This window comes from Vidua chalybeata, chromosome 5, assembly GCF_026979565.1.
Source record: "Vidua chalybeata isolate OUT-0048 chromosome 5, bVidCha1 merged haplotype, whole genome shotgun sequence".
NCBI lineage: Eukaryota > Metazoa > Chordata > Aves > Passeriformes > Viduidae > Vidua > Vidua chalybeata.
The window spans coordinates 31,444,186-31,467,615 of NC_071534.1; the positions used below are offsets into that span (position 1 = coordinate 31,444,186).

General features: G+C 40.9%; 1 protein-coding gene across 1 annotated transcript; it reads left to right on the plus strand.

Moving 5' to 3' along the window:
- The first annotated feature begins 1,649 nt into the window (after positions 1 to 1,649).
- On the plus strand, positions 1,650 to 22,334 carry PARVG (parvin gamma). Its single transcript, XM_053944159.1, has 13 exons — positions 1,650 to 1,824; positions 6,651 to 6,752; positions 7,249 to 7,313; positions 10,130 to 10,232; positions 11,193 to 11,333; positions 11,728 to 11,843; positions 12,670 to 12,725; positions 13,608 to 13,630; positions 15,583 to 15,641; positions 15,747 to 15,815; positions 16,635 to 16,736; positions 20,221 to 20,293; positions 22,212 to 22,334. The coding sequence occupies exons 2-13, from the start codon at positions 6,674 to 6,676 to the stop codon at positions 22,289 to 22,291; spliced, it is 966 nt and encodes a 321-aa protein (XP_053800134.1). The 5' UTR covers positions 1,650 to 1,824; positions 6,651 to 6,673; the 3' UTR covers positions 22,292 to 22,334.
- The last annotated feature ends 1,096 nt before the right edge of the window (positions 22,335 to 23,430 follow it).

Consider the following 23,430-nt stretch of genomic DNA (forward strand, 5'->3'; position numbering starts at 1 on the left):
TTCTCCAGTCCATACAACTTGACTTTTAGGTGCATTTACTTGACACACTCAGTTACAGTGAGCTGTATTACCACTGAAAAAGCTCAGCTAGTCCTCAGCTGCATTCTGTTTTTCAAGATGAAAAACTGACAGTGGCAGATTTTTTTTAAAATCAATTTAAACCTTATAGGATTTCTTACTCCTCTTCCCCACACCCAGTGCTTCCAGTATTAATGTGTTTTTTAAGAGTCTTTTCTACTGTTTTTTTAACAGTGTTTACTCTGGATTTCTAACTACTAAAAACCAGCCTTTCAGGTAAAAATCTGGACTTGGCATATGTTGGAAACATCCATCTTAGTGATAAGAGTTGTGTACTGTAAGCAAGTTACAATGCAATGCTATGTTTGCTAAAATTCACAGCAGGCGCGTTTATGCATGGTTTTGGACAGTTGTACTATTTATTCAAATAAACAAATAATAATCACTGTTTTCTTTTTTTTTTTTTCTCAATGGAAAAACCTGTGGGAAGAACTGTGGGAAGAATGGTGAGCTTCCCTTTCCTCTGGTGTGCAGAGAGTGTAGAGTGGCTCACCAATACAGCAGGGCCATGTGGAGAAGCAGGAAAATGCATTATCAGAACTTGTTATTGCTGTTGAATCCTTGAATTGTTCTTCAGTGGCTATTTTCATTTGGGGGCCAGGTGTTTGTGGTGGGGCTGTGTGCATGAGATGTGCTTTGAGAACTTACAGGAACACCCACTGTGGGTCAGTCCCTTGGAGCTGGTCCAGGGACTTCTTTGCCCTATTTTCTTGTGATGTCTCCTCAGATTCTGGTTGCAAAACAAAATTTCCTTGTTAGAGGCTCTCTTCTTGAGAGTAAGACTCAACAGAATTTCAAGAATGTTAAAAGAATTTGCTTATTTCTCTAAAATCTAAGAGAAAGTGTACGAAAATTCTAGGAACTATATAACCATGTATTAACAGTCTGCAAAGCTAAAATCACATGAAAAATGTATAAAAAGGAAAAATCTTCAGGCATCATAGGCATGAAATCAATTGCAACTCATACAGGATTGACTACTGCTGTTCTACAGAAGTCTGGATACTCCATGCACTGGTCACTGCATCAGGTTTTGGAGGAAAATAGGTGTGTTAATAAATGCAACTCACACCAGGGAAGGTGGTTTCTGTAGGGAGCTCTTCCTCTTTAATCAGTTATATGAAAGGGGAGGAAGAGAAGCAGCACTGCCTGCTGGAGATAACTCTTGTCTCACATCAGGGTTTTGGGCCCTGGTGTGGCTAACTTCCTCTCTAAGGACAAAGGAATTAATTTTCTAGGTTTCTCCTGTCAGGTAGGTAGAGTGGTCCTGATCTGCTTTATAAAATACTTGAAGGAGCATGCGGAAAAAATGTATTGAAACATGATCTTGTCTGCTCTTGGCTAGGTTTTTATTACATACAAAGCAAAAGTGCTCTGTGAGTCAGCCCAGAGGCAGAGCAGCCCACTCACGCTGGGCAGTGCCATCCAAGAAAGATCATACCTTTTTAATATTTTCTGGTGCTTCAGGAGTTGCACGGCTGCATGTTTCCTGCACTTGTGTTCCTGTTTATCTCAGTTTCTTCAGCAGGGACCAGCACACAGACAATTCAGTTCCGGATGGGACCATGGTTTCGTTTTTAAGAGCGGAGCACTGTGGCATGACTTCCCCTTTGCTTTGTGTGCTTTGTGCTGCCCTGCATGGGAGATCTGAGAGCCTGGGCTCAGCCCTCTCCCCCAGAAATTGCATCCTGACTGCTGGGACAAGGTCTTGGAAGAGCTTCTGGAGAGTTACTGAAGGAGAGAATAGTAAGTTTGGAAAATGGGACTCCTTTGGGCACTTTTTATCATAATTAGTGTTCTTAACTGGAAGATTTTCTGGGTCTGTGTGGATTGTTCTTGCTAAGATAACATCTCTTCTGATGCTTATGAGCAAAGATGGTTCCTGAAAAGTGGCACTACACAGGGAAGTGAAAATAAGTTTTAAACTGGGTGGAAAATGTGCATTCTTTTTTTTTTTTTTCTTACTTATTTTCTAATTCTAGTTTCCCAAAGGTGGAGATAATAGTATTAACATTCCTACTTGTTTTTTTTCTCCTGCTTTGTGTGATCTACTTAGGAAAAGTGTTTGAGCTAGGCAGAGTAGGGCTTTTGTCTTTTTAAACAGGAAATAAAACAGGTGAAACATTTTGGTAGCATTGGAAAGTGCCTTGTGAATATTCTACAGCTGATTTGTAAGCCAGAGACCCCATTAGTGTTTTGTGTGGTACCTTGGGGATATCTGGGAGCCAGATTCTGTGAAGACTCATGGAGGAAAAGTGACCCTGAGAATTAGTTGTTTATCAGTAGTTGTGACATTGCAAGTTTGTGCGGTAGCCTAGCTCCTGATCTAAGAACTTTCTTGGCAGCCACTGCAGGTGGCACACAAGAAATCAAACATCCCTTGGGTTTAAAGCAAAGCCTGTACATCCATGGCATTCTCAGAGAATGAACATTTCATTCAGAGAATGGCATTTTCTTTGAATAGCCCATAATTAAGAATCTATTTCGTTTAAAGATGCCATAATGAAATGCCTGTACAGTCAGTATTCAAGTTGTCTCTTACTGAGACTTATGTATTCCAAGTACTGATAAAAAAACTCATGCAGGAGAATAGGGGCTGGAAAACCAGGATGTCAGTCACAGCTCTGAGCAGCACATTTAACTGATGGGTGCCAGGGGCTGCTTGCAGCAAATATGGAAATTTGTGTATGAGAACCAACTCTTCTGACCTTTCCTGTTTCTCATTAAAGAGCTCACCCACGGAGGTGTCCCAACCCTGGCATGTTCCATTTTATGTTGTTTCTCCAGTATGTTATTCTCTGAAAGCCTGTTGCCTGGGACCAATATGCTGCACAGCCACATGAAGGACAGCTCGTGAATGCTAATTATGAGTAATAAGCAATGAGTCTATTAAATGCTGGAGAACTGTAGTTCTCAGGCTCTGAAATGTCTGTGGGAAATCAATACAGATAAATATGAGCTGAAATACAATAAATTATGGGCTCTCAATAGTGTGTTGCTATGTATAAGATCTTGGAGATCTTGGAATAAGATGTATAAGATCTTGGAGATCTTGGAATAAGATCTTGGAGATCTAATAGATAATTCCCAATAAAGGGTCAGCAGTGATGAAAAAAGCAAACAGGACTTAGGAGGAGAGGAGCAGAGACCACTGTGAATGCTGCAGTGTACCTTTCTAAATCTGGGCAGGTCTGGTTCCTAGCACTTCCAAAAGGCTGTGATCATGCTGAAAGAATCTCAGAAAACAGCACTGAGGATGAGCAGCTGGTTTTCCAGGGAAGAGTAACTGTAGGCTGTCTTTTCTCAGTTTTGGAAAGAGATGGACATGGAGGCTTTGGGGTTAGTAGGGCAGGATTGACATGGAGCCATTAACACAGTGGTGTGAAAAATGTGGATCAGTTGCCCTTTGCCTGGTGCCTTCAGGGGAAGCTGGTGGGCCAGAGCAAGAAACAGGAGACGGAGCTTCAGGTGATGTAAACTGCACCTCCTCACTGCTGAGGGGTGAGAGAGACAGACACATGTTCAAGGGGTGAGTGGGGAGTTCATGGGGAGTAAATGAACTCCCCTGTGTTGACAGCTTCCAGTGACCAGGCCCCCAGCTTTGCTTTAGCAAGGCTGAACTGCAGACTGTTAAAGTGTTTTGGGGAAGTGTCTCTATATCCTTGCACTGCTTATAGATTTTGGGGTTCTGTTTTTTTTTTTTCCCTAAGGTACTGAAACGGGAGGACTGGATACCAGGCAAGTTAATCTTACCCTGGGTAGCAATTTTAACTCTAACTGACATACAGGACTGAGGCTCTAGAGGGTATTATGCTACCTTATTGCAAATTCTGAATTTCAAGCCTTTTCTTACAGGTTTCCAAATTTTAGAGTGGCTTCTGATGTTCAGGTTCCTTGACCAAAAAGAGCCCGGGGGTGTGGCAGGCAGCACACACCACTTTGATAGTTGAAGGAAGTAAGAGATACACAAGTTGAATCTTGCAAAGCTGAGTGAGAGTAAGTTGTGTTTTACATAGACAATTTCTGTTATAAGCTGGACTTCCCCAAGGCATCACAGCTGTCAGAAACCTAATTTAAAAGTAAGTCATCCTTTGGGTTGCTCCCTGTTAATTAACTTCTCTCAGTTAATTTCATCTGGGCAGTCTTATCTCACACAGTTCAGTTGTTCCTCAGGCACTACATCAGTCAATTTCTCACCTTTTTACAGATAGCATTCAGTTTTGCCACCGCCATAATGAAATGAATTCTCTTGTGACCTTTCTCCTAGTGCCTTGCTGGCAATTTTGTACCAAATTGTTTTACCAGATTGATGTGCAAAAGCATTCAATTGCTATTTTCTACCAGTATTCTCTCAGCTTTGGCAAAATCTGTGTTAAAATACATGCTCATAGCACACTGACTGGAGCCAGTAAGAAATATGTGAAAGCCTTCAGAGCAGCACTGTGCTGTTTGGGGTATAAAGCTATCAAGCAGAGAAATGTCACTTTGGAGATCTTCTGTGCCCACAGCATTTTCAGCAGGTGCCTTTCTGGGTGTTGGGAGCATCTCACCTGCAGCACCAGCCAGGGCTGTCTCTGGTATCAGAATTGGAGGGAACTCCATTCCTAAAACTAGGATTAGCTGCTCATTTAAATGCTCTGGATTGTTTTTGAAAAGTGCCATTCCCACTCATTTCACAGGAAGCCTTAGGGCTCCCAATGTGGGCACCCTGGGTAAAGAGTGGGAGAACCCTCCTGAGGGAACCTCTAATATGGAGCATTTAATTTTCTGTTAAAAAGAAAAAAAAAACCAAACCAAAAAAAAAAAAAAAAAAAAAAAAAAAAAAAAAAAATCCCACAAAACCAGTCAGTATCCCCTCTTCTACAGTGGCCCAGCAGTAAAAGTCTTCATGGTCATCACATCTGTTCTGCTCTGACTTCCAGAGATGGGATTGTTGGGAAGGATGAGTTCTCTTACTCATGCTAGAACCATAGTCTGCTCTAAGTGTCTGGAGCCCTCATCCTCCTATAATTTCTTCCACCTCTGCAGGCCACAGTACAGTTGCAGTTTGTAATTCTGATTTCTGGCACTTAAATCAATGTGCATTTCGTTTATGAAGAACCATTTTGCTTCTTGCATGTCTGGAACACTGGGCCCAGGGAGCGGTGGGGAATGGAGTCAAATCCAGATGGTGAACAGTCCCAAGGACTCAGGGCTCAGCACTGGGGCCAGTCCTGTTTCATGTCTTTATTGATGATCTGGACAAGGGGATCAAGGGCACACCCAGTCAGTTCATGGACAGCACCCAGCGGGGTGGGAGTATGGATCTGCTGGAGGGCAGGAAGGCTCTGCAGAGGGATCTGGACAGGCTGGATCCATGGGCCCAGGCCAGTGCTCTGAGGGTCAACACAGCCAAGGGCCCAGTCCTGCCTTGGGTCACACCAACCCCCTGCAACTCCAGGCTGGGCAGAGGGGCTGGAAAGCTGGGAAAGGCCCTGGGGGTGCTGGGGACAGTGGCTGGACAGGAGCCAGGTGTGTCTAGGGGGGCAGGAGGCCAATGGCACCTGGGCTGTGGCAGCAGGGCCAGGGCAGTGACTGTCCCCTGTGCTGGCACTGCTGGGGCCACACCTCAGATCCTGGGGCACTTCTGGGAACCTCAGGACAAGAAAGACATGGAGGGACTGGAGCTGGGGAAGGGGCTGGAGGGGGGCTCAGCCTGGAGAAAAAGAGGCTCATGGGGGACCTTGTGGCTCTGCACAACTCCCTGGCAGGAGGATACCACTGGGGGGGATTGGGCTCTGCTCCCAGGGAACAGGGACAGGACAAGAGGAAATAGCCTCAAGCTGTGCCAGTGGAGGGTCAGGTTGGACATCAGGAGGAATTTTGTCATGGAATGGGTGCTCAGGCATTGGAAGGGGCTGCCCAGGGAAGTGTTGGAGTTACCATCCCTGGAGAGATACAAAAACAATGCAGGTGTGACACTTGGGAACATTAGTGGTGGGTGAGCAGTTGGGACTCAATGATCTCAGAGGTTTTTTGCAATCTAACTGACTCTATGACTCCATACTAAAACTTGTTAAAGAGACTATTCAGATGCCAATAGCTGTCCTTATCTCCCCACATCTGTACCAGCTGGACCAATAAAGGAAGCTGCTTATATTTAATAACTTGTCTCAGTAATTTAACTACTGGGTTCTTGATTTAATGCTCTTTAAGTATTGGTAATTTTTATATTTTCTGGCACATATACATTAATACCTAGGGACTGAAACCTTCTTTTTCACTTCAGTTGAAATAGGGTTTTATTTATCTAATGCAGGGAAAATAAAATTAAATGTAATTAAAGCAAGTTTTAGTTCAGATCATCAGGTCATTTTTCCCTACATTTTGATGATTAACACAAAAAAATTAAAATTGTTTTAAACTTTTTTTTATTTGTACACATTTAAATATATTTTCAGATTTTTTAAAAGCAGCTAGTGATGAAATAATAGCTGATAAACAAACCCCTTCAGGTTTTTGTTTTCTTAGCACTAATTTTGATCGTTACATGCCTTTACTCATGTTCCCTTCCCCCCAATGCTTTTTACCAGCTTACCAGGAGTGATTAAAGACAATGGATCCAGACTTTTTAAATGCATTTACACAGCCTTCTACACTTAATCGATCCCTAACTGAGGATGTCATTGCTAAAGGTATGTGCTTTATGAACCAGGACAGAAAAAAGGCCAAAGAACCACCTAAAGGATCAAACATAAAATGAGCTGTACAAATGAATTCTATATTTTTCAGCAGTGATCCCATGGCTGTATCAGAAATGAGTGTGTCCAATTTGGCTTCAGACTCTTTGGGGGCAGATCATGAAGAAGCAACACAAAGTCCAGCTGGTTCTTTAACTGAAATTTAAGTTTCACACATATGGACCTGACAAAGTGTGTTTTCCTCTTTCTAAAATTGTCCATCTAGATCTTACTCATTTGAAGTACACTGAAGCATCATTTCCAACAGCAGACTTAGTAGTCCGCTACACCAGTTTCTTGCTCATAAGGAATTAGTTAAAATGAAAAATAAATCTTTCTACATCGGGCAATTAGCCATATTGGGAATATCAAACTGATAGCAGAATTAGCTGCACACTTGCCTTAGTCATATCTGATAACTGTGATGGATCTTGTTTGCTTCCTACCACAGGCGAGAAGAGGAAACTCATAAAACCAATCTCAAGCAACAACCCCAAACTGGAAGAATTGAAACTGGTACCACTTTTTATTGCATAGTTTAACCCTCACCTTGAGCTGTGCTAAAGGAAACAAGGAACCTGGTTCTTTAACTTCTTTCAGCCCTATAAATTGCCCAGCTCTCTGACCCCAGTCCCCCACTCTCTACTGATGGGAATAAGTTCTTCTTTTGGTGTTTGGGCTCCAGACAAGTGAAGCCAAACAAGCTTTTGTTCCAGCACAGCATCAGGGAGGCTGGGGCCATCCAGGATCAAGATTCCAATGTAATGAGCACTGCTGGGTGTGGAGTGCAGATATAAACCTGAGTGACTTCTGATGTGACCCCTCTCCTAACCTGGGCTGTGTGGGCGAGCCACATAAGAAGCACCCAGTTGCTCTTTCACTGTGATGGTAACAAAACAGCTACAAGAATCCAGCCAAAACCCCAGGCTGGGATCACAAGGAGACCCATGTCAGCATTTGCTGTGACTAAGGAGAGATATGGTACAGGTTTGCTGCACTGATCCTATGGTAGCTTTTATGATTGCTCTACTGATTGGCAACAGCCTTCACCAGCAGCTGGCTCAGCTGGCAAGGTTAGCAGAGAGCAGAGGGGGATGGGAAGAAGAGTGTGCAAGTCACCAAGAATTCAGGATGAAAGCTTTGTACTGTTGTATGGTACATTACCTTCTTGAGGTAACTGTGAAGGATGAGTCATGTTCCACAGGCAAGTACTTTATTTCCATCTAATTTTGAAAGTCTCCCCAGTGTGTTCAATCAGTGTTTCAATTTCTCTAATGGCACAGTTCACGTAATGAAACTTCCTGGAAGAAAAGTTGCATGTGTCTCATGAGACCAGCACTCCTTGCATTATAGAGGTGCTAAAATTGTCATAAACATTATGAAAAGCAGCTTAAGATATGTGCTGTTGTTTGTATTTTGTAGCATTTATAAACATGTAGGTAGGTGTGTTTCTATATTAGGTATTCATACACATTTGATCAAAAAGATTTGATTTTGTGTCAGGTTTTCATGATGTTGCTGTAGAAAAGGGAAAGTCTGAAAAGTAGTGCTGCAAAATGCAATTATGTTGTCTACAGAAAGACTGGATTTGTTATTTTGAGATTGCCAAAACTGAAGCGTTTTCCTCGGTTGTGAAAATTTCTGTGGGCTTCCGTGCTTAATCCATTTCCTGTTAGAGATTCCTGAAATTATGTTAATCACTGTCTAATGTCTTTTCCTTGGGTGATGAGGAGATGGAAATTGTGTCCTGAGGGAGACAAAGTCCTCTGCGTTCCCATCAGTGTCCCTTGATTGCCTTAATCTAAAGATTTGATGGCTTCTCTAGAGAAACATTTGGGATGGAGACAGGGACAGGGAGGAATCTTCAAGGGAAGAACAAGGCAAGCAAAGAAACTCACTGGGGAGACTTTCACTGCATTTTCATCTTGAGGTGGCTTTGGACAACTGAGAAATACGAAATGGCTCCCTGTAGTTGCTATAAATTTCCATCTGCATGTAAAATAGGAGCTGGTTACATTCAGAAGCCAGCAGCAAACTTCTCAAAGTATTCCTTTTCTACTTTCCCTGTTTGCTCATTTTTAGACATGAGGCTCTGCTCTGCAGCTGAGTGGGCCCCCCACAACTGGGCAGAAAGCAGAACTGTGTGAGCTGCAGGCTGTGGATGTGGCTGTGTTGAGCTGGGAGAGCACAGGAGGGATGCCATGTGCTCAGTAGTGCTTGCTGCTTTTCTGACTTCCCTCTGGCTGGACTCTTGTGTTTGGAGTTCTGCTCTGCACCCCTCACACATCCAAAGTGTCACCAAGCATCAGCTGAAGAGCACAGCTTTCTTCTCTTTTTACTTCTTAGCTGAGGATGCATTTTACAGTTTGACAGCTTCCCAGTTCAGGCTTTTTTATTTCTTGTGCAGTTTAAAGCTTCTCAGAGACTTTTCTTTTCAAACCCTTCTTACATTTTTGTTAATGTTGGCGAGCTTACAGGAATCTGGTACGAATTTTCTCCTCTGTTTACAGCAAGTGAGAAGGAGCCACTCCAGACACTCACTCCTAACAATCACAGCAATAAAAGCAATACTCTTCCCTCTTACAAGAGGGATGTTCATGTTGGCAGCCAGCTGGAGCCACTGCTTTTCTGTTCTGCTTCACCAGGTCGTCTTCCCTTTCCCTCAACACATGTGGATAAAACACATGCTTGGAGAAGCACTGAGGAACTGCTTTGTTCTCCCATCTAGGAGCAAATGTGGTTCCTCTCCTTCTGTAGCCAGACCTTGGCTTCCTGAGCAGCTTCCCCTTTGCAAAGGCAGGAAGGATATTAGAAGGCCAGTAGGAGGACTGCCACGTAAGAAAGTTCCAAGGAGGTATTTGGGGATTGAGTGGTACAATATTGCAGAAAGAAAAACAAAACAAAACCAGGAGATGAGAGGGAGGAGTGCTAGTAGTGTGGATGAGTACAAGAAACTACACACAGAATGAACCAAGCCTTTTTTCTTACAAACTTCTGCCTGGCAGTTGAATTTGTGTGAATTCTGTGATGTGGGATGAAGGCAGGGGATGGGAACTGTACTGTGCAGGCTTTTCCCTGGTGGAAGTGGGAAGAGGGTCTCTTTTCCCAGCTGTATAACATAATTCCTTGGAATATAAGTAGCAAGATGTCTGTCTCACTTGAAAATTAGGGAAAACTAACCCTTTAAAAAATAACCAAAAAACACAAAGTGGATATTGAAAGCAAATCAAGATCTGAGATACGGGGCTGAAGAGAGAGGCGAAACAGAATATAGCCCTGAGTGCTGTGCTGTGTGAACAACAGGATTATAATTGCTTTGTTTCCCCCTGCAGTTCTTGACTGAGTGGATCAACAGAACTCTGAGAGAGGAACATATAGTAGTTAAAAGTCTGGAGGAAGACCTGTATGATGGGCTTGTACTTCATCATCTACTGGGTGAGCTGCTCCTTTGAATTTAGTTATTGCAGACATCTCATGGAGGAACTTTCCAATCGGAGAATAAACCTCAGGAATCATGGTCGCAGGGACCTGTCATCACTTCCCACTACACTGGGGGCCAGCTGTGATAATCACAATTCTGAACAAATTCCCACTATTGTTTCACATGATTATTTTACTTCGAAGAAATTCTTAATACCTGCAATTGACATAATGAAAAGGTTTATGAAGTGTGAAATTCAGTGCTTCTGAAATGAAGGAGAGTTTCATAAACCAGGAGCACAAAGGTGGCTCGTGGTGCTACCAGAAACATTGGATGGAATCAGCACTGTCTGTGCTGAATACTGCATATGTTTTCCTGCCTTTAAAAAAAAAAGAAAGAAAAAAAAAAAGAAAAAAAAATTAAAAGCTCTACATCCAAAGAACTGTTCTGCTTTGGAACTGGTAAAAATCTAAGAGGATTTTGGCACTATGTGGTGCTTGTATAAAGATGTGACCTCCTGGAGCAGCCTGTTATCTATTTCTCCATCTCTCCTGTCCCTACTAAATTTTTCTTTCCCTTTTCACTCTCTTTGGAGACGTCTTTTAAATCTATCTCCTTTCCACCTAGGCTGAGAGCAGCAGCATGAGCAGGACTGGCTGATTTTCATAGTTTACTTGCCTGAACAATGAGCTCAGATTTCTTCTATATATGAGTTGATATCAACTTTGTACATTATCTACAGGAAAGATTCACTCTTTGGATTTCTGTAGAAGAAATAGAAAGAGCTAGGGGCTGAGGGATGATGCTACAAGGAGTGACTTGAGTCCTCTCCCTTTTGCAGAGCTCTAAAATGATATTGAACATTTAAAACAGGACTTTGTGTGCTTTGCTGTCATTTTATGTTTCTAATTGGTTTTTTTTTCCCTACAATGATGTTAAAATACATCCTTATTCCTATGAACCCTCTGTAAAAGAAAACTTAGGATCTCTCAAGCTGGATGTTGAGAAGATTGCACTGACAGAAAAAAAACAGCGACAGAAACTCTCTGTGATTCTGGAAGTTGTGGCCAAGTGTTTGCAACTGGAAGAAAGTCAGCTGAAATGGAGTGTGGAATGTAGGTGCAGAAGTGAAATTGAAGAAAATTTTCCATCACAGGCTTTCTGTGCTATAAGGCTGCTGTGAGGCAGTGTGCTGCCAGAACAGTAATTAAATTAAAACCTGTTTTCAACTACTAGTTGAATCAAAAGTGAGACAGAAATATCTGGGCCTGCCTCCTCTAAGTGTGTGGCTTGTAGATCACTTAAGAGCCCTCAGCATCCCTGTATGTCTCACTTTTAAGCTGTGCTATTGCTAAATTTTGATATTATACAAATCCCAATCTGGTGTCCCACCTGTGTTATGGCCCTCCATGATTTTGGGGTTCTCTGCACAGGGAGAATTCATGATGTTGGAGGGAAGTTCACATTTTTTGCACACTGCGCATTGTTTTCTTCCTTTACACTCAACAGCTATCTTGGCAAAGGATTTACTGAGCACACTGCATCTTCTGGTTGCAATAGCAAAGCACTTTGAACCCACCCTGGCTCTGCCTCGTAATGTTCAAGTGGAGACAATCACCATCGAGGTATTTGTAGTTTCAGCATTTGTTACAGTAGATCCTAGAGTCCTTTCACAAGGCTAATTTGCTTAGAATTAGGAGCAATGTGTGTGCAGCTGTGAAAGAGATACTCATATTTCCTGTGAACCACACCTTTCAGTTTCTGAGTTTGTTGGGTTAGATTGAGCATTCAGTTTGCATACGTGTCTTTAACAGGGGAAAAGCACTATGCTGTTTATCTTCCTCAGCCAAACAAGGGAGTGGTCCAAACTGAAAGCAGATATTGATCTCTGTAAAGAAGAAAATGAAGAAATTCTGCTGTTACTGTCTCTAAATATTTTAAAATAGAAGATTGTATTCATAAATCATGAAGGTTTTTAATGCTGAATATTTCTTTTTTTAGGTCATGGGAGTTTTTACTCCCTTTCCATTGGGGTCACATTTTGGTATTTTTCTCTACAAGCAGATATCTACATGCTTTCTTCCTCTATTTTGTTTCTTAAAGTCAATTCTGAGACTGTAGGAGAATATTGAATATCCTAAAATTTGGGATAAAATTGCAAAAATTAGCACCAGCAGTGTATGTAAACACAGAATGTTTTCACTGCCTGAAAGGGAAGAGCAGCAAACACCAAGGACTTCCTCTGATGGAGAAGTAAGAGATTTCCTCTTGGAGACTGAAGAGAGCAGAAGGAAGCAGAAATCTCTCAAAGTACCTGTACTAATTGTACTGGAGTTATTGAATAAATGCCCTGTGATAATTATTTAAGGTAGCAAACAGGTCATGAAAGCTTGTTTATGGAATATTTTGTTTGTGTGACAAACCCAACATTGTTTATTGTCCTTTCAACAGACCACCTCCAAAGGATTAAAGACATCAAATGCGGTGGAATATATCACAGAAAACAAGTAAGAGGGGATATATCTGGTTTTTACACTGTCAATCAGAAAAGAAACGTTGTGGGTGTGTGCCCCTTACAAAAAGTAGCTGGGATCGTGATGATGAAAAAGGTGTAAGTCCAGGCATGCATATGCATGTGAGTTGTTTCTCTGATTTCTTCCCTTTTTTTTTTTTTCTGTATTCCCCTCTTCCTCTTTGGCTTTATGGTGCAATACCTTTATTTATTCTATATATAAAACAATATGCATGATTATTTCTTAAGCTTAGCATTTCTTATTGCCATGAAATTTCATAGCAAATATAGTAACAAAATTCCAGTACTGTAAATTTACCTGTGCCAGACTAAACTGGAAATTTTCTAAAGCCACAAAGGTTTAAATCTACTTTAAATTTGCTGCTGTTTTGTTTTAAAATAAAGAGAAAGGAGGCAGTTCTTTTCTTATTTTACTGTGAAAGGAATGTTTTAGCTTGCTGAGTGTGTGAGGTACTGTCATTAAAGGAGTTTAATTGGATACAATTTATATACCAAAAAAATATGCACACCATTCTAAGAACTAGAAACAGATTTTCCTACTATCATTTTTTATATGCCAAAACATCTTCAAGCTCTAATATCATGAGCAGCTTATTGGAAGAGAATATTGAGGATTGTGCTTGTAAAAGAAATGGTCATTGGTGTGTGGGCCAGTTAAAATCTCATATGCTTCCAAGACCCTACACAGATATACAATCTACTTAAAAATGTCTGTTGGAAAGTCACTCTGACATAAAGGTAATGCCACTTTGAATTCTATCTCCTGCTTTACAGGATAGCAGATAAGCAAAGCTTATGAATAAGATCAGCTCTGCTGAATCATTTTTCTAATTCTTGCTTCTTATTGCACTTCCAGAGAGAATATAGAAGCACAGTCAAGTAAGTGCTGGCATTGCCAAGTTCAGTGTTTCATTATGTGCTTTTATACACCATGTCCTCATCCATTTTTACCCCATAGTAAAATCAGTACTCTCCCACTAAAGTTAATAGAGATTAATGGATTTTTTTCCTGATGTTTTTCTCCAAAAGTCTTCTGTTAATGCCTGATCAGACCAACAGAATACAGCTTGGAAAATGGGTGGTCACTTTGCCTGTGGGCTACAGGCAACAGATGGGAGGGGAAACAGGGCATGAAGGTGGGTTGATGACCCAAAAAAGAAACCTGGCAGGGGGCAAAATGCCAGCTTGGATTTGTGCACGGACCATGTTCACTGTTGGAACTATTTATAAAGGCTTCAGAACTGTGCTTCTCTTTGCTACCGGTTTTTGTACTCTCCTTCCCACAGTTTGCAAATGAGATTTTGAAATCCAGTGGTACTGGGTTGTGGATGGCAGCTCAGTCAAACAAAATCCCCAGAGCTTTTACCCTTAGGGCTTTTGAGGGCTGGGAAACACTTGAGGTGAAAAATGTCCCCGTGTGCAAAGCCTGCAGAAGGTCTGGGTTCAGTGTGAGCTGCTCTTCCCTGCTGCAAAGGAGCACACAGAGAACCAAGGCAACAGTTTGAATTCTCTGCTGTGTCCTTTATTTTGGCATTTCCATCCTTTGCAGAGGTGCAAACTATATAATTTAATATCTATTTATCACTAATTCCACTGAGTGCTCTATAGTGTGGGCTGAGATTGTGAAAAAAACTCCAACTCTCACCCTCTGCCCCAAACTAAAAAAAAAGAGAAAATAACATTAGAAAAAAAAAAGGATGAAAAAACCCCAACCCATAATTAGGTGTTTCTTGTAGTGGGCTGATTCTGCTGGGAAGAGAAATCTGCAATTCACTCTTCAAGATACTCTCTCTCTATTTTTGACACAGCTTTCTTAGCAAAGAGAGAAATCCCAAAGTGTGGCTCCAGAAGAGGGCTCTCTATGATTTGTTTGATGGATTCACCTATTACCTGACACTGCTCCCGCAGCAACCCTCAAACAGGCAGAACAGAGAAACCCGAGGAATCCCTTTCACAAATGAGCCTTCCCTGTCACTGTCTTTTGGGAGGAATTTCCCTTAAGCAAAGCTGCCTTTGCTTTCCTGTGCTGTAGAAGCTGGTTCTCCATTTAACTGAGCTGCCAGAGTGCCTGTCGTTTCTTGGGTTGTTTCAAATATTTTGCTCATGCTTGAACCAGGGCTGGGTTGTGGCTGGGTGAGGAGATGGATCCTGCCTTTGCTGCATCTGGGTAGAAAAGGGAGGAGAGGGTGGGACTCATTTATTTTCTCTTTATTGCTAGAATGGATCTCATTTCCTTGGAAGTTTTAGACTCCTGCTAGTTCTTGAGCACAGTTCTGCTGGCACCAGCTCCTTGTCCACTTTAAACAGGGTGGCAGAACTGGCTAGTTTGGAGGTCTCTGAGTTTTCAGAGGAAGGGCAGCTTCTCCATATCTTGCTTGTGGTTTTTTGAAGGAAGGAGGCTGGGGTTTTTTCTCCAAATTTGGTGTAACTGACATTTCTGTTTGAGGAGAACAGTAAAACATACAGCACTTCTGCTCCCTGCATTTTATCCCAGAGGTTCAGGGTTAAAAAAACCTAAGTGGAAAGTGATAAACTGTGGTGATGTGAAACATAGCGTGTTCAGACTGGTGGCAGCACAAACTGAGAACCTCTGCAGGTGAAAATTACAGAGCTGGATGAAGTAAATAATTTTCTCTGATGTGGTCAGGCTGAAGGGAAGCCTGTCATCCTGTTCTCTGATAAATATAGAAGGATCATCTTTCTCTGCCTCCCTGTTACTCTTTTCCTCCTTGGATTGTAAGTTGCAAATACCTTTCTCCTTCTGTAGCTACATTAAAGCTCTGATCTCTCAGTTATTAAAAATGAAACCAATTAATGTTGTTTTGATACAGAAGATGATGCCTTTGAATTATTTAGCTGTGCTCCAGATAAACTAGATGCTGTAAAAAAGGTAATTTACTTTTTTAGTAGACATCAAAATCTGTTAGGCTGAGCTTAAATACTGAAAAAGTTATTTTTTTCTTTCCCCCTTTCTTCTCTTTCTTTTTTTCTTTAGGCACTTTTGCAATTTGTTGACCAGCATATTGGAAAATTAGGATTAAATGTGAAAGACATCGAATCTCAGGTAGTGTACTCCAAGCTGCATGTTACCCATGTTTTGTCAGCCATTGGGGTATTTCTTCTCACCATTAGGAATTCTCCTTTTTATTACAGTAATTTGAAATTTGGCAACATAATGATTTCCAGGTTTAAGCTTTGGTCTCTGAAGTTTCTGAAGCTAATAATTAATGCAAAAAACCAGCCTTTGTATTGAATGCTGCCCTTGTAATGCTACAGGGAGTAATTTTCAGAGTCTGCCCAAGTCCTAAGGGTGCTTTCTTTGTCAGGATGGAAATAAAGGTGTCCTGAAGATTAAAATGAAAGCCAAGTTGTTTGCTGTATTTAGTGATTGTTGATGCTGCATTTGCTTTATGGTATGAAGGCCCTATTTTCATCACATTTCAAAGTCTCATCCTCTGAATGTAGAGCTTCTTTAGAGTATAAAATTGCAAGAGAACTTAGGCTGAGCACCCTGGTTCTGTTGAACAGGGTGCTCTTCTGGATTTTTCCAGTGGGCAACTGTAAGAAAAGAAGGTTTTCAAGTGTTTTGTCATACATAACTAGGCACAATTTTCTATTGTTTATAGTTATGCTCATCTGAAGTGTTTTCCTATTTGGAATAGTATGTTTAAATAGCTGTCCTTTTACAAGGTTGTATTTTCACAAATATGAATTTGGGAGCCTTATCTAACTAAATATGAAGTTCACTGTGGAAGAGGTTGAGGGAGCTGAGTCATTAGACTGTCTGCTTACTTGAGTAACATTTAAATTCTTTTATTGCTAGAATGGCATTTACTGGAATAGTTTACTAAAGCCAAATAATTTTCAGGTAATTCTTATCTAGTTTTCAGATGGAGTTATCTTACTTCTCCTAATTGGACAACTAGAGGGTTACTTTCTGAATTTAAGGAATTTCTTCCTGACTCCGGCCAGCACCATGGAGATGGTAAGTTGTTCTGTAATTATTTAGAGCTTCAGCCATCAAACTGTGTGTTCTGCCTCTTGCTTCCACTGCTGCTGCTGTGTGTGAAGTCCCATGCCCACAGTGTTTGCAGGAGAGGGGTTTGGGGCAGTTTGGCGCCAAGACAGGCGCTCAATGCTGTCAAAATACCTCAGAACAGGTCGGTGTCCTCTTCAAAATTAGCATCTCATGGGAGGCAAACACATGTTACGTGCACTTGTTTGGCATGGCCATGCTTCTGCAGCCTTCTGATGAAATTCAGGGCTCTGTGTGCTGGGGAATGGGTGTGTTCTCTTCTACCAGTCTGTCCTGCAAACAGGATTTGAAGAGGTGACATGTCTTCCATAGCAGAACTGGATCCTTGTGAGTTTCTTTATGCTGCCCTAAAAATATACCTTAATCAAGACATGGCCAGAACATTTTGAAGGCCCTTTCTGTGTTTGGGTAGCTCTTGAGAGTTTACATCCTTTCCTCCCCCGAGGCTGGGGGCTTTAACATACTCAGCCAGACCTGCTTGGCACCTTTTTCCACATCTACCAGGCAGATTTCATCTTGCTTTAAAAGTAAAAACTGTCACAGCCAGAAGGAAGTGTGTGCTGGGCTGCCTCCTCCACAGGTCTGGAATGTTGATATATTTTGAGATATTTGAGGTATTTTCAGATTGTCTCTGGTGTGGGTAGGCTTTTATTCATTTGGGTCTCTGAGTAGCTCTGAAAATCTTGAAACTGTAGCTATTTTTCCTGGTTTGTGCTCAAATCTCTGGAAGTGAAATGTGTCAGATCTTTTTTGCTTGAGAGCTGCCAGAGAAGAAAATTTCTTCTCTGGCATGGTTTGCATTACGGCTTCCCCGTGCAGATGAAGCTTTAATCTTTTTCCCAGCCTTGGCAGAGTTAATGCCCCTGGGCAATATTTATTTGTAACAAAAGTTCTCAGAAGTCCTATATTAACAAATAAATATTCCCATGGAGCTTTTAATCAGAAAGTTTAAAAGCACAATTGTTTCACACCTAGGTTCAAATGTGAAAATTTCATCGCTGTCAGTTGGTAACTGTTACAAGTATTAGGAAAAAAATATTTTTTTTTTTTTTAATCTAAGAACAGGGAAAATATATTTTGAATGGTCTAATCAGACATAATCAAAGCATTTCCTTAGAGTTGTTTTTCTTCCCTTTCTCTTCCACTCAGGTTTCAAAATTGTTTGGTCTGTTCACATTGAGTTGGACAGAAATTTTTAACATTTCTGTTAGCTTTATTCAGAGGAATAAATGGAATATTTTCTTATTTAAAATTTCATAAGCAACCATTTTATTTTTGGTTCAGCCCTATTCTAGCCTCACAGATATCTTTCTGGAAATGAGAAAGCCCTAAAATTCTGGTACAAATCAAAGCTCAGACTTCCTAGTTCTTACCCTGCCTGTCACTTGCATCAGAGAAGAATAGAATGGGGTTGGGTACTGCTTCAGTACAATTCTTTACATAAAATGTACTACATTTATAAAATGTAGTCATTTCATTTTAGCTAAGTTGCTCCCAAGGACTGGACTTGCTGTTAAATACTTTGCCAAAGTGGTATTTCCTATTTATTTCTCCTCTGATGCTCATTACAAAATGAAAAGTGGGATGACAACTAAAAATATCGATCAACCATAGTTCAGCTGTCATTTGTACACAAAGTGTGTCTTTCAATTACCCTGTGCTTTCTAACTCCCTGTCATTTTAGTCATTAATTGGTGCAGTAAAGTATAAAGACATAGCCTCTGCTGGGATTTAAAAGATCTCATTTGTTGTTGGAATAGTGCCAACTACACGCACTATTTGGATCAGTGTGGTGCATCCACCTTACAGTTCCTTCTAACCAAAACCATTTCATGACAGAAATTTAGGAGGTGATAAATTTTGAGGTGCAAAAAGATAACACTGCATGTGGGCAGGTTTGCTGCAGGGTTTTTTGGGGTGTTTATTGCCAAAAAAGGCGCTTACAAGTAACTGTAAAGAAGTGCAGCTCTGGGTGCTCATGAGTGTAGAAAGGTGTGTGTTTTCTGAGACAAAGAATACGATCACAAAATAGTTCAGGCTGAAACTAGGGGTGATATCTGTGCAGTCAGGAGATGAAGAAGATGATGATAGAGGGCTCGTGTGCTTGTCAAAACTGTGTGATTTTGGTTCTTTTGCCAAAACAGGCCAAGAGCTGAAACACCTCAGATGTCCTGGCTGCTGTCCAGTGATAAGTTCTAGAAAACTGTCCAGCTCTTTTGAGTCAGGAAGCACAGTTGGAAAAAGCATCTTATTTTCTAGGCTTCCCTTTCTTGGGTAATTATTAGTATTTCTGTCTGAAGATGCTTTTTGAAATGTGCACGTTGCCATTCCTTGAAAATCCCCTATGCATTAGAGAGGGAAATGTGCCCTTTTAGCCTGTGCTGGCAACGAAGGAAACATTTGATTTATTCATTCCGATCAGCAAATTGAGTAGAACTGCATGTTCTTAAGCTCTCCTGTCTGCTGACCATCAGAGGAAGGAAACAAACCTGAATCCAAACAAGCAGACTCAGTTACCTGTAAACCAGAGAACCAGGTGAAACATAAATCTGTTGCTTCACTTCAGAGCACAGGGGTTTTGCTTGGCTTACGCAGGAGGGACTCCTGTGCTTCTTGTCATAACATAACAGGGAACAGCAGCCTCCAAAAGGATAAATTGCCCAGTAGCTCAGGGAAGGCAGGAAGAGACAATCTGAAGTTCATTCAGGTCTTGTTACTCCTTTAGAGGAAGGGAATTTGCTAATTACCAGCCAAGTAAACAACTACCCTTAAGCTGTTAGAAGGGGATATTACTTTAAAAAAATCAATTACAACTACTGCTTATGTGTGTGGTGCTGCTTTTATGTGGGGAAGGGAGATAAAAAGCAGTGAGGAAAAATGAGAAAAAAACCCTCAGTCTTCATTCATAGATGTGGGCTTAATTTCTGATGAGTGTTATTAAGGATATCATCACTACTATTAATGTGAATAGATATTTTAGAAGTACAGAAGAACCTTCTAGCTAACAAGCATACCTGATCTTTGCAATTCTGAAGGAAATATAGAAAACTTTCCCCTTCTCATTTGTTCCAAGTGTGGTAAGCATATGGGCATTGTTTAAAAATACCCAGAAATAAACTCCATGCATCCATTAGATCCAGTTAGGAATCTAGCCTGTTTTTCTCATTAACACAAGTCTTTCACATGCAAGGTCTATAAATGGATTCTTCTGCCTACCTCATGGGATATGTTTTGCTGGAAATGGATTTTACATCTAATTTTATATGATAATTGGTAAAAATTCTGAAGAGCACTTAATCAAAACTAAGGAGAGGAATATAAGTACATATTTATGAATATTCCTTTGAATCATCTTCAGCTACTAGAGAAATACTTTTTAAAACCTTCTGTTGGTTAGAAAATATTGTCAGCTATACTAATATCTCTCTAACAGCTCCACAATGTTAACCTGGCACTGGTGTTGCTAGCAGATGGAGGCCTTCTGAATTTTCCTGTGAACTCTGAAGGTGAGTCATGACATGCAAACTTACCTGGAATAGAATTGCTAATATCCCAGCTTAGCAAAAGTTTGGGTAATTGCAGGAAGCAGGTTCTGGAAATGACACTGGGGCACATTTCATTATATGGCTGCCCTACAGCTCCTCATGCAGAATGAACTGTAGAGGTATAAGACCTTCTTTTTGAAAAATCATTCTTTCTATACTAAAAAAGTTGGATTGTTATAAGTTTAGTAACTTTACACTAAACTTAAACTGTTTAGTAATTCAGTATTTGTTAAAATTTAAACCAGTGACAGCTCCTAGGGAAATTACAGCAGCCAAGCTGGAGGTAAAGCTATTTTCTTGTCTCATAAAAACTTTCAGTGCATTAAAAGCAAGCTTGTTTCGGTGGGAAGATACCTTGAAGAATTTCTCTGGAAAATCAGAAACATTAATCACTCTATTCAAACTCAGAAGAGTTGTGGGTTAGTCTCCTGAATATGAAAGTCACAGGTTTTTAGTTGCTGTTATGCTTGGTTCAGACTTGGGAGCTGAATTTGGATCTCCTTCATTCAAGTGAATGCATGCATGCTCCTCTTTCTTTCTCCACCACAAAAACAAACAAGCTCCATTTGGATGAGTCCAGTTTTCCAATTAAAATTCTCGACAGAAAAATCTGGTGACAGCTCTTGATGGGAGAAGGGATGTTGTTAATTAATGGGTGGTGCTGTGGTTGCAGTCTGACCTCTTGCAGGGCACATAATCCTTGCATTCCTCTACAAGCTTGTGGCTGAAAAAGGAAGTCAAATCTTTATTAAAAATAAAAAGTATTATTCCAGTTCTAGCTCCCTCTTAGTTATTTGAGAGTGGGTGCATGTGTTGGGGACATAACACATGGTATCATGGAGAGGGAAAGAGAGGATTTAGGCCTTCTTTTGTTTTTCCTTTTGTTCTCTTTTCCCACTACTGCTTCGGTGATGTCAGCACTTTGCATGCTGGGCATTCACGAACTGTGGTCTTTTTGCTGTGCTGCTCAGAGCTAGGAGCCTGGAAAGCTAAAGTGCTTTTATTTATGTTAACATTAACAGAGTAGTGGGAATGGGCTCAGATCTCCAGGCTGAGATCCACCTTTTCTATGAAAAAAAAATAAATCTGTGCTTTCCTTCCTCGCCTCTGGCTGCTCTGCACTGCCTCAAACATAGAGCTGATCAGTATAAGAAATACTGGTGCCAACATCCTCAAGTCCTTTACCTTCACTGGGAAAATCCTCAGCTAGTGAGTGAATTTAATATTATTTAAGAGTCTTTGCTAGAGTGACACTATTTAGACTCTTCAAGGATTTCATTTTACTAGTGTTTCTTTGTTAGTCTTTCTCCCAGTGATTTACAGCACCATAAGAACAGAAACCCCTCTGAATCCATTACCCTCTTCCACTGCAATTTTAAAATAAAAGAGCAGTTTATCGAGCGAAGAAGAAAGAAGCTGAAAAATAAATTAAAACAAAAACAAAACAAAACAAAACAACAAAAAACCAGAGCTTCAAAAGGCAGCAAAACATGATGGAAAGTGTCAACAAAAAAAGTGTACAACAAAAAATAATGATTCCTGACATAGAATAATCATAAAAACCTTAAGATATAAAGCCCTATTAAATTATCTACTCTGCTCTTTGCTAGTAAATTTCTTACTCTGCATTAATTACCTTTATTTGTCTTCCAGCAACAGAGTGCAGCAGAAGTCCCTTTTCTTCATGTTAATTTAACAAATTATTAGTTTCTACCTCTGTAGTTCCTATTTCACTTCTTCTTCCAATTCCATTGTCCAAGTTCACATTATAATTGGGGAAATGTGGGAGACTGTCTTTGACAAGTGCAGACTCAGCCAGTTCCAGGGATTGCTAATACTTCCCATCTGGTTTTGTTGTCTCTGGTTTGTGTATCCACAGATATTGTGAATGGAGATACGAAGGCTATAGTGCGAGTTCTGTATTGCTTGTATTCCAAATACAGAACCAAAGAAGCATGAAGAGCAAGGCCAAGAGCTTGAGATGCCTTTTTTTTTGTTTTGTTTTGGGTTTTTTTTGGATTTTATTTTGTTTTGTGTTTTGTTTTGGTTTTTTTTTTTTTTGGTTTTTTCTTTGTTTTTTTTTTTTGTTTTTGTTTTTTTGGGTTTTTTTTGGTTGTTGTTGTTTTGGTTTGGGTTTTTTTTTTGGGTGGTTTTTTTTTTTTTTTTTTTTTTTTCCTAGCAGACCATGGTGTGGTTTTTGGATTCCCAGCTCTGTTTGCTACTGCTTCTGGGCGTTCACTGGTGTTTGACACTTGCTATGTTAACACTGTATAGCAAATATGTTGTTCATGCAAGGTTTCACATACATAGCCTGAGCAACTGTAAATGTGTGTCCACAGCTGGAGTAATTCTAGGGCTGCAGCTCTTGTTCCAGGTCCTGCCTTCTGTATTCTCTGAGCCTCCCCTCACTGCTGCAAAGAAATTAAATGTGTGTTTATTCTGGGCCCTGCATTCTTTGCCCCTGAAGGTGACTTTGAAAGTTGTTGCATCCTCCTCATTTTCCTGCTTCGGGAAGTCATTTGGGAAACTAGAGAGGAGAAAGACCCACCAGAGTGGGAGGGCTGAGACACACTTGAAGTTCAAAGCCTGCTTTAGAGAGGTGGACAGTGCTGTCAGACAAGAGGATATGAATTGGATGCCAAATTAATAGGTAGCAAAAATGAAATGTGAACTTACCAAGTGTTTTATACATGTTTCAGTGCTCATTTGCTTGAATATGGAAAAGGCACTCAGCACAATATGCTGGTGTGAGACTGTGCAGGAACAGGGGGTTCTCCTGCACAGCTGTAGAAGGATGCCCTTATTTCCTTGCTAAGCCAGTGCCAAACTATGTCCAGCTCCAATTGAAGCCCTGACACCAGCTCTGGCCAGCAGGGATGCCAATCCCTGTCCAGCATGTTGTGAGAGGGAGTCACACATCTGCACTTTGTCTGCAGTAAGAGGTGGGCTGCTGGCTGAGCTCTGCAGCTGGTGGAAGAGGCCACTATGGGTGGGAGCAGTGAATTCAGCTTCCCAGCACCTCTGACAGCTGAGTCATCTCAAATTCCTCAGGCTCTCCTAGGTGAATTTGTCCACCCTCCATTCCCAGCCTCCCAGCA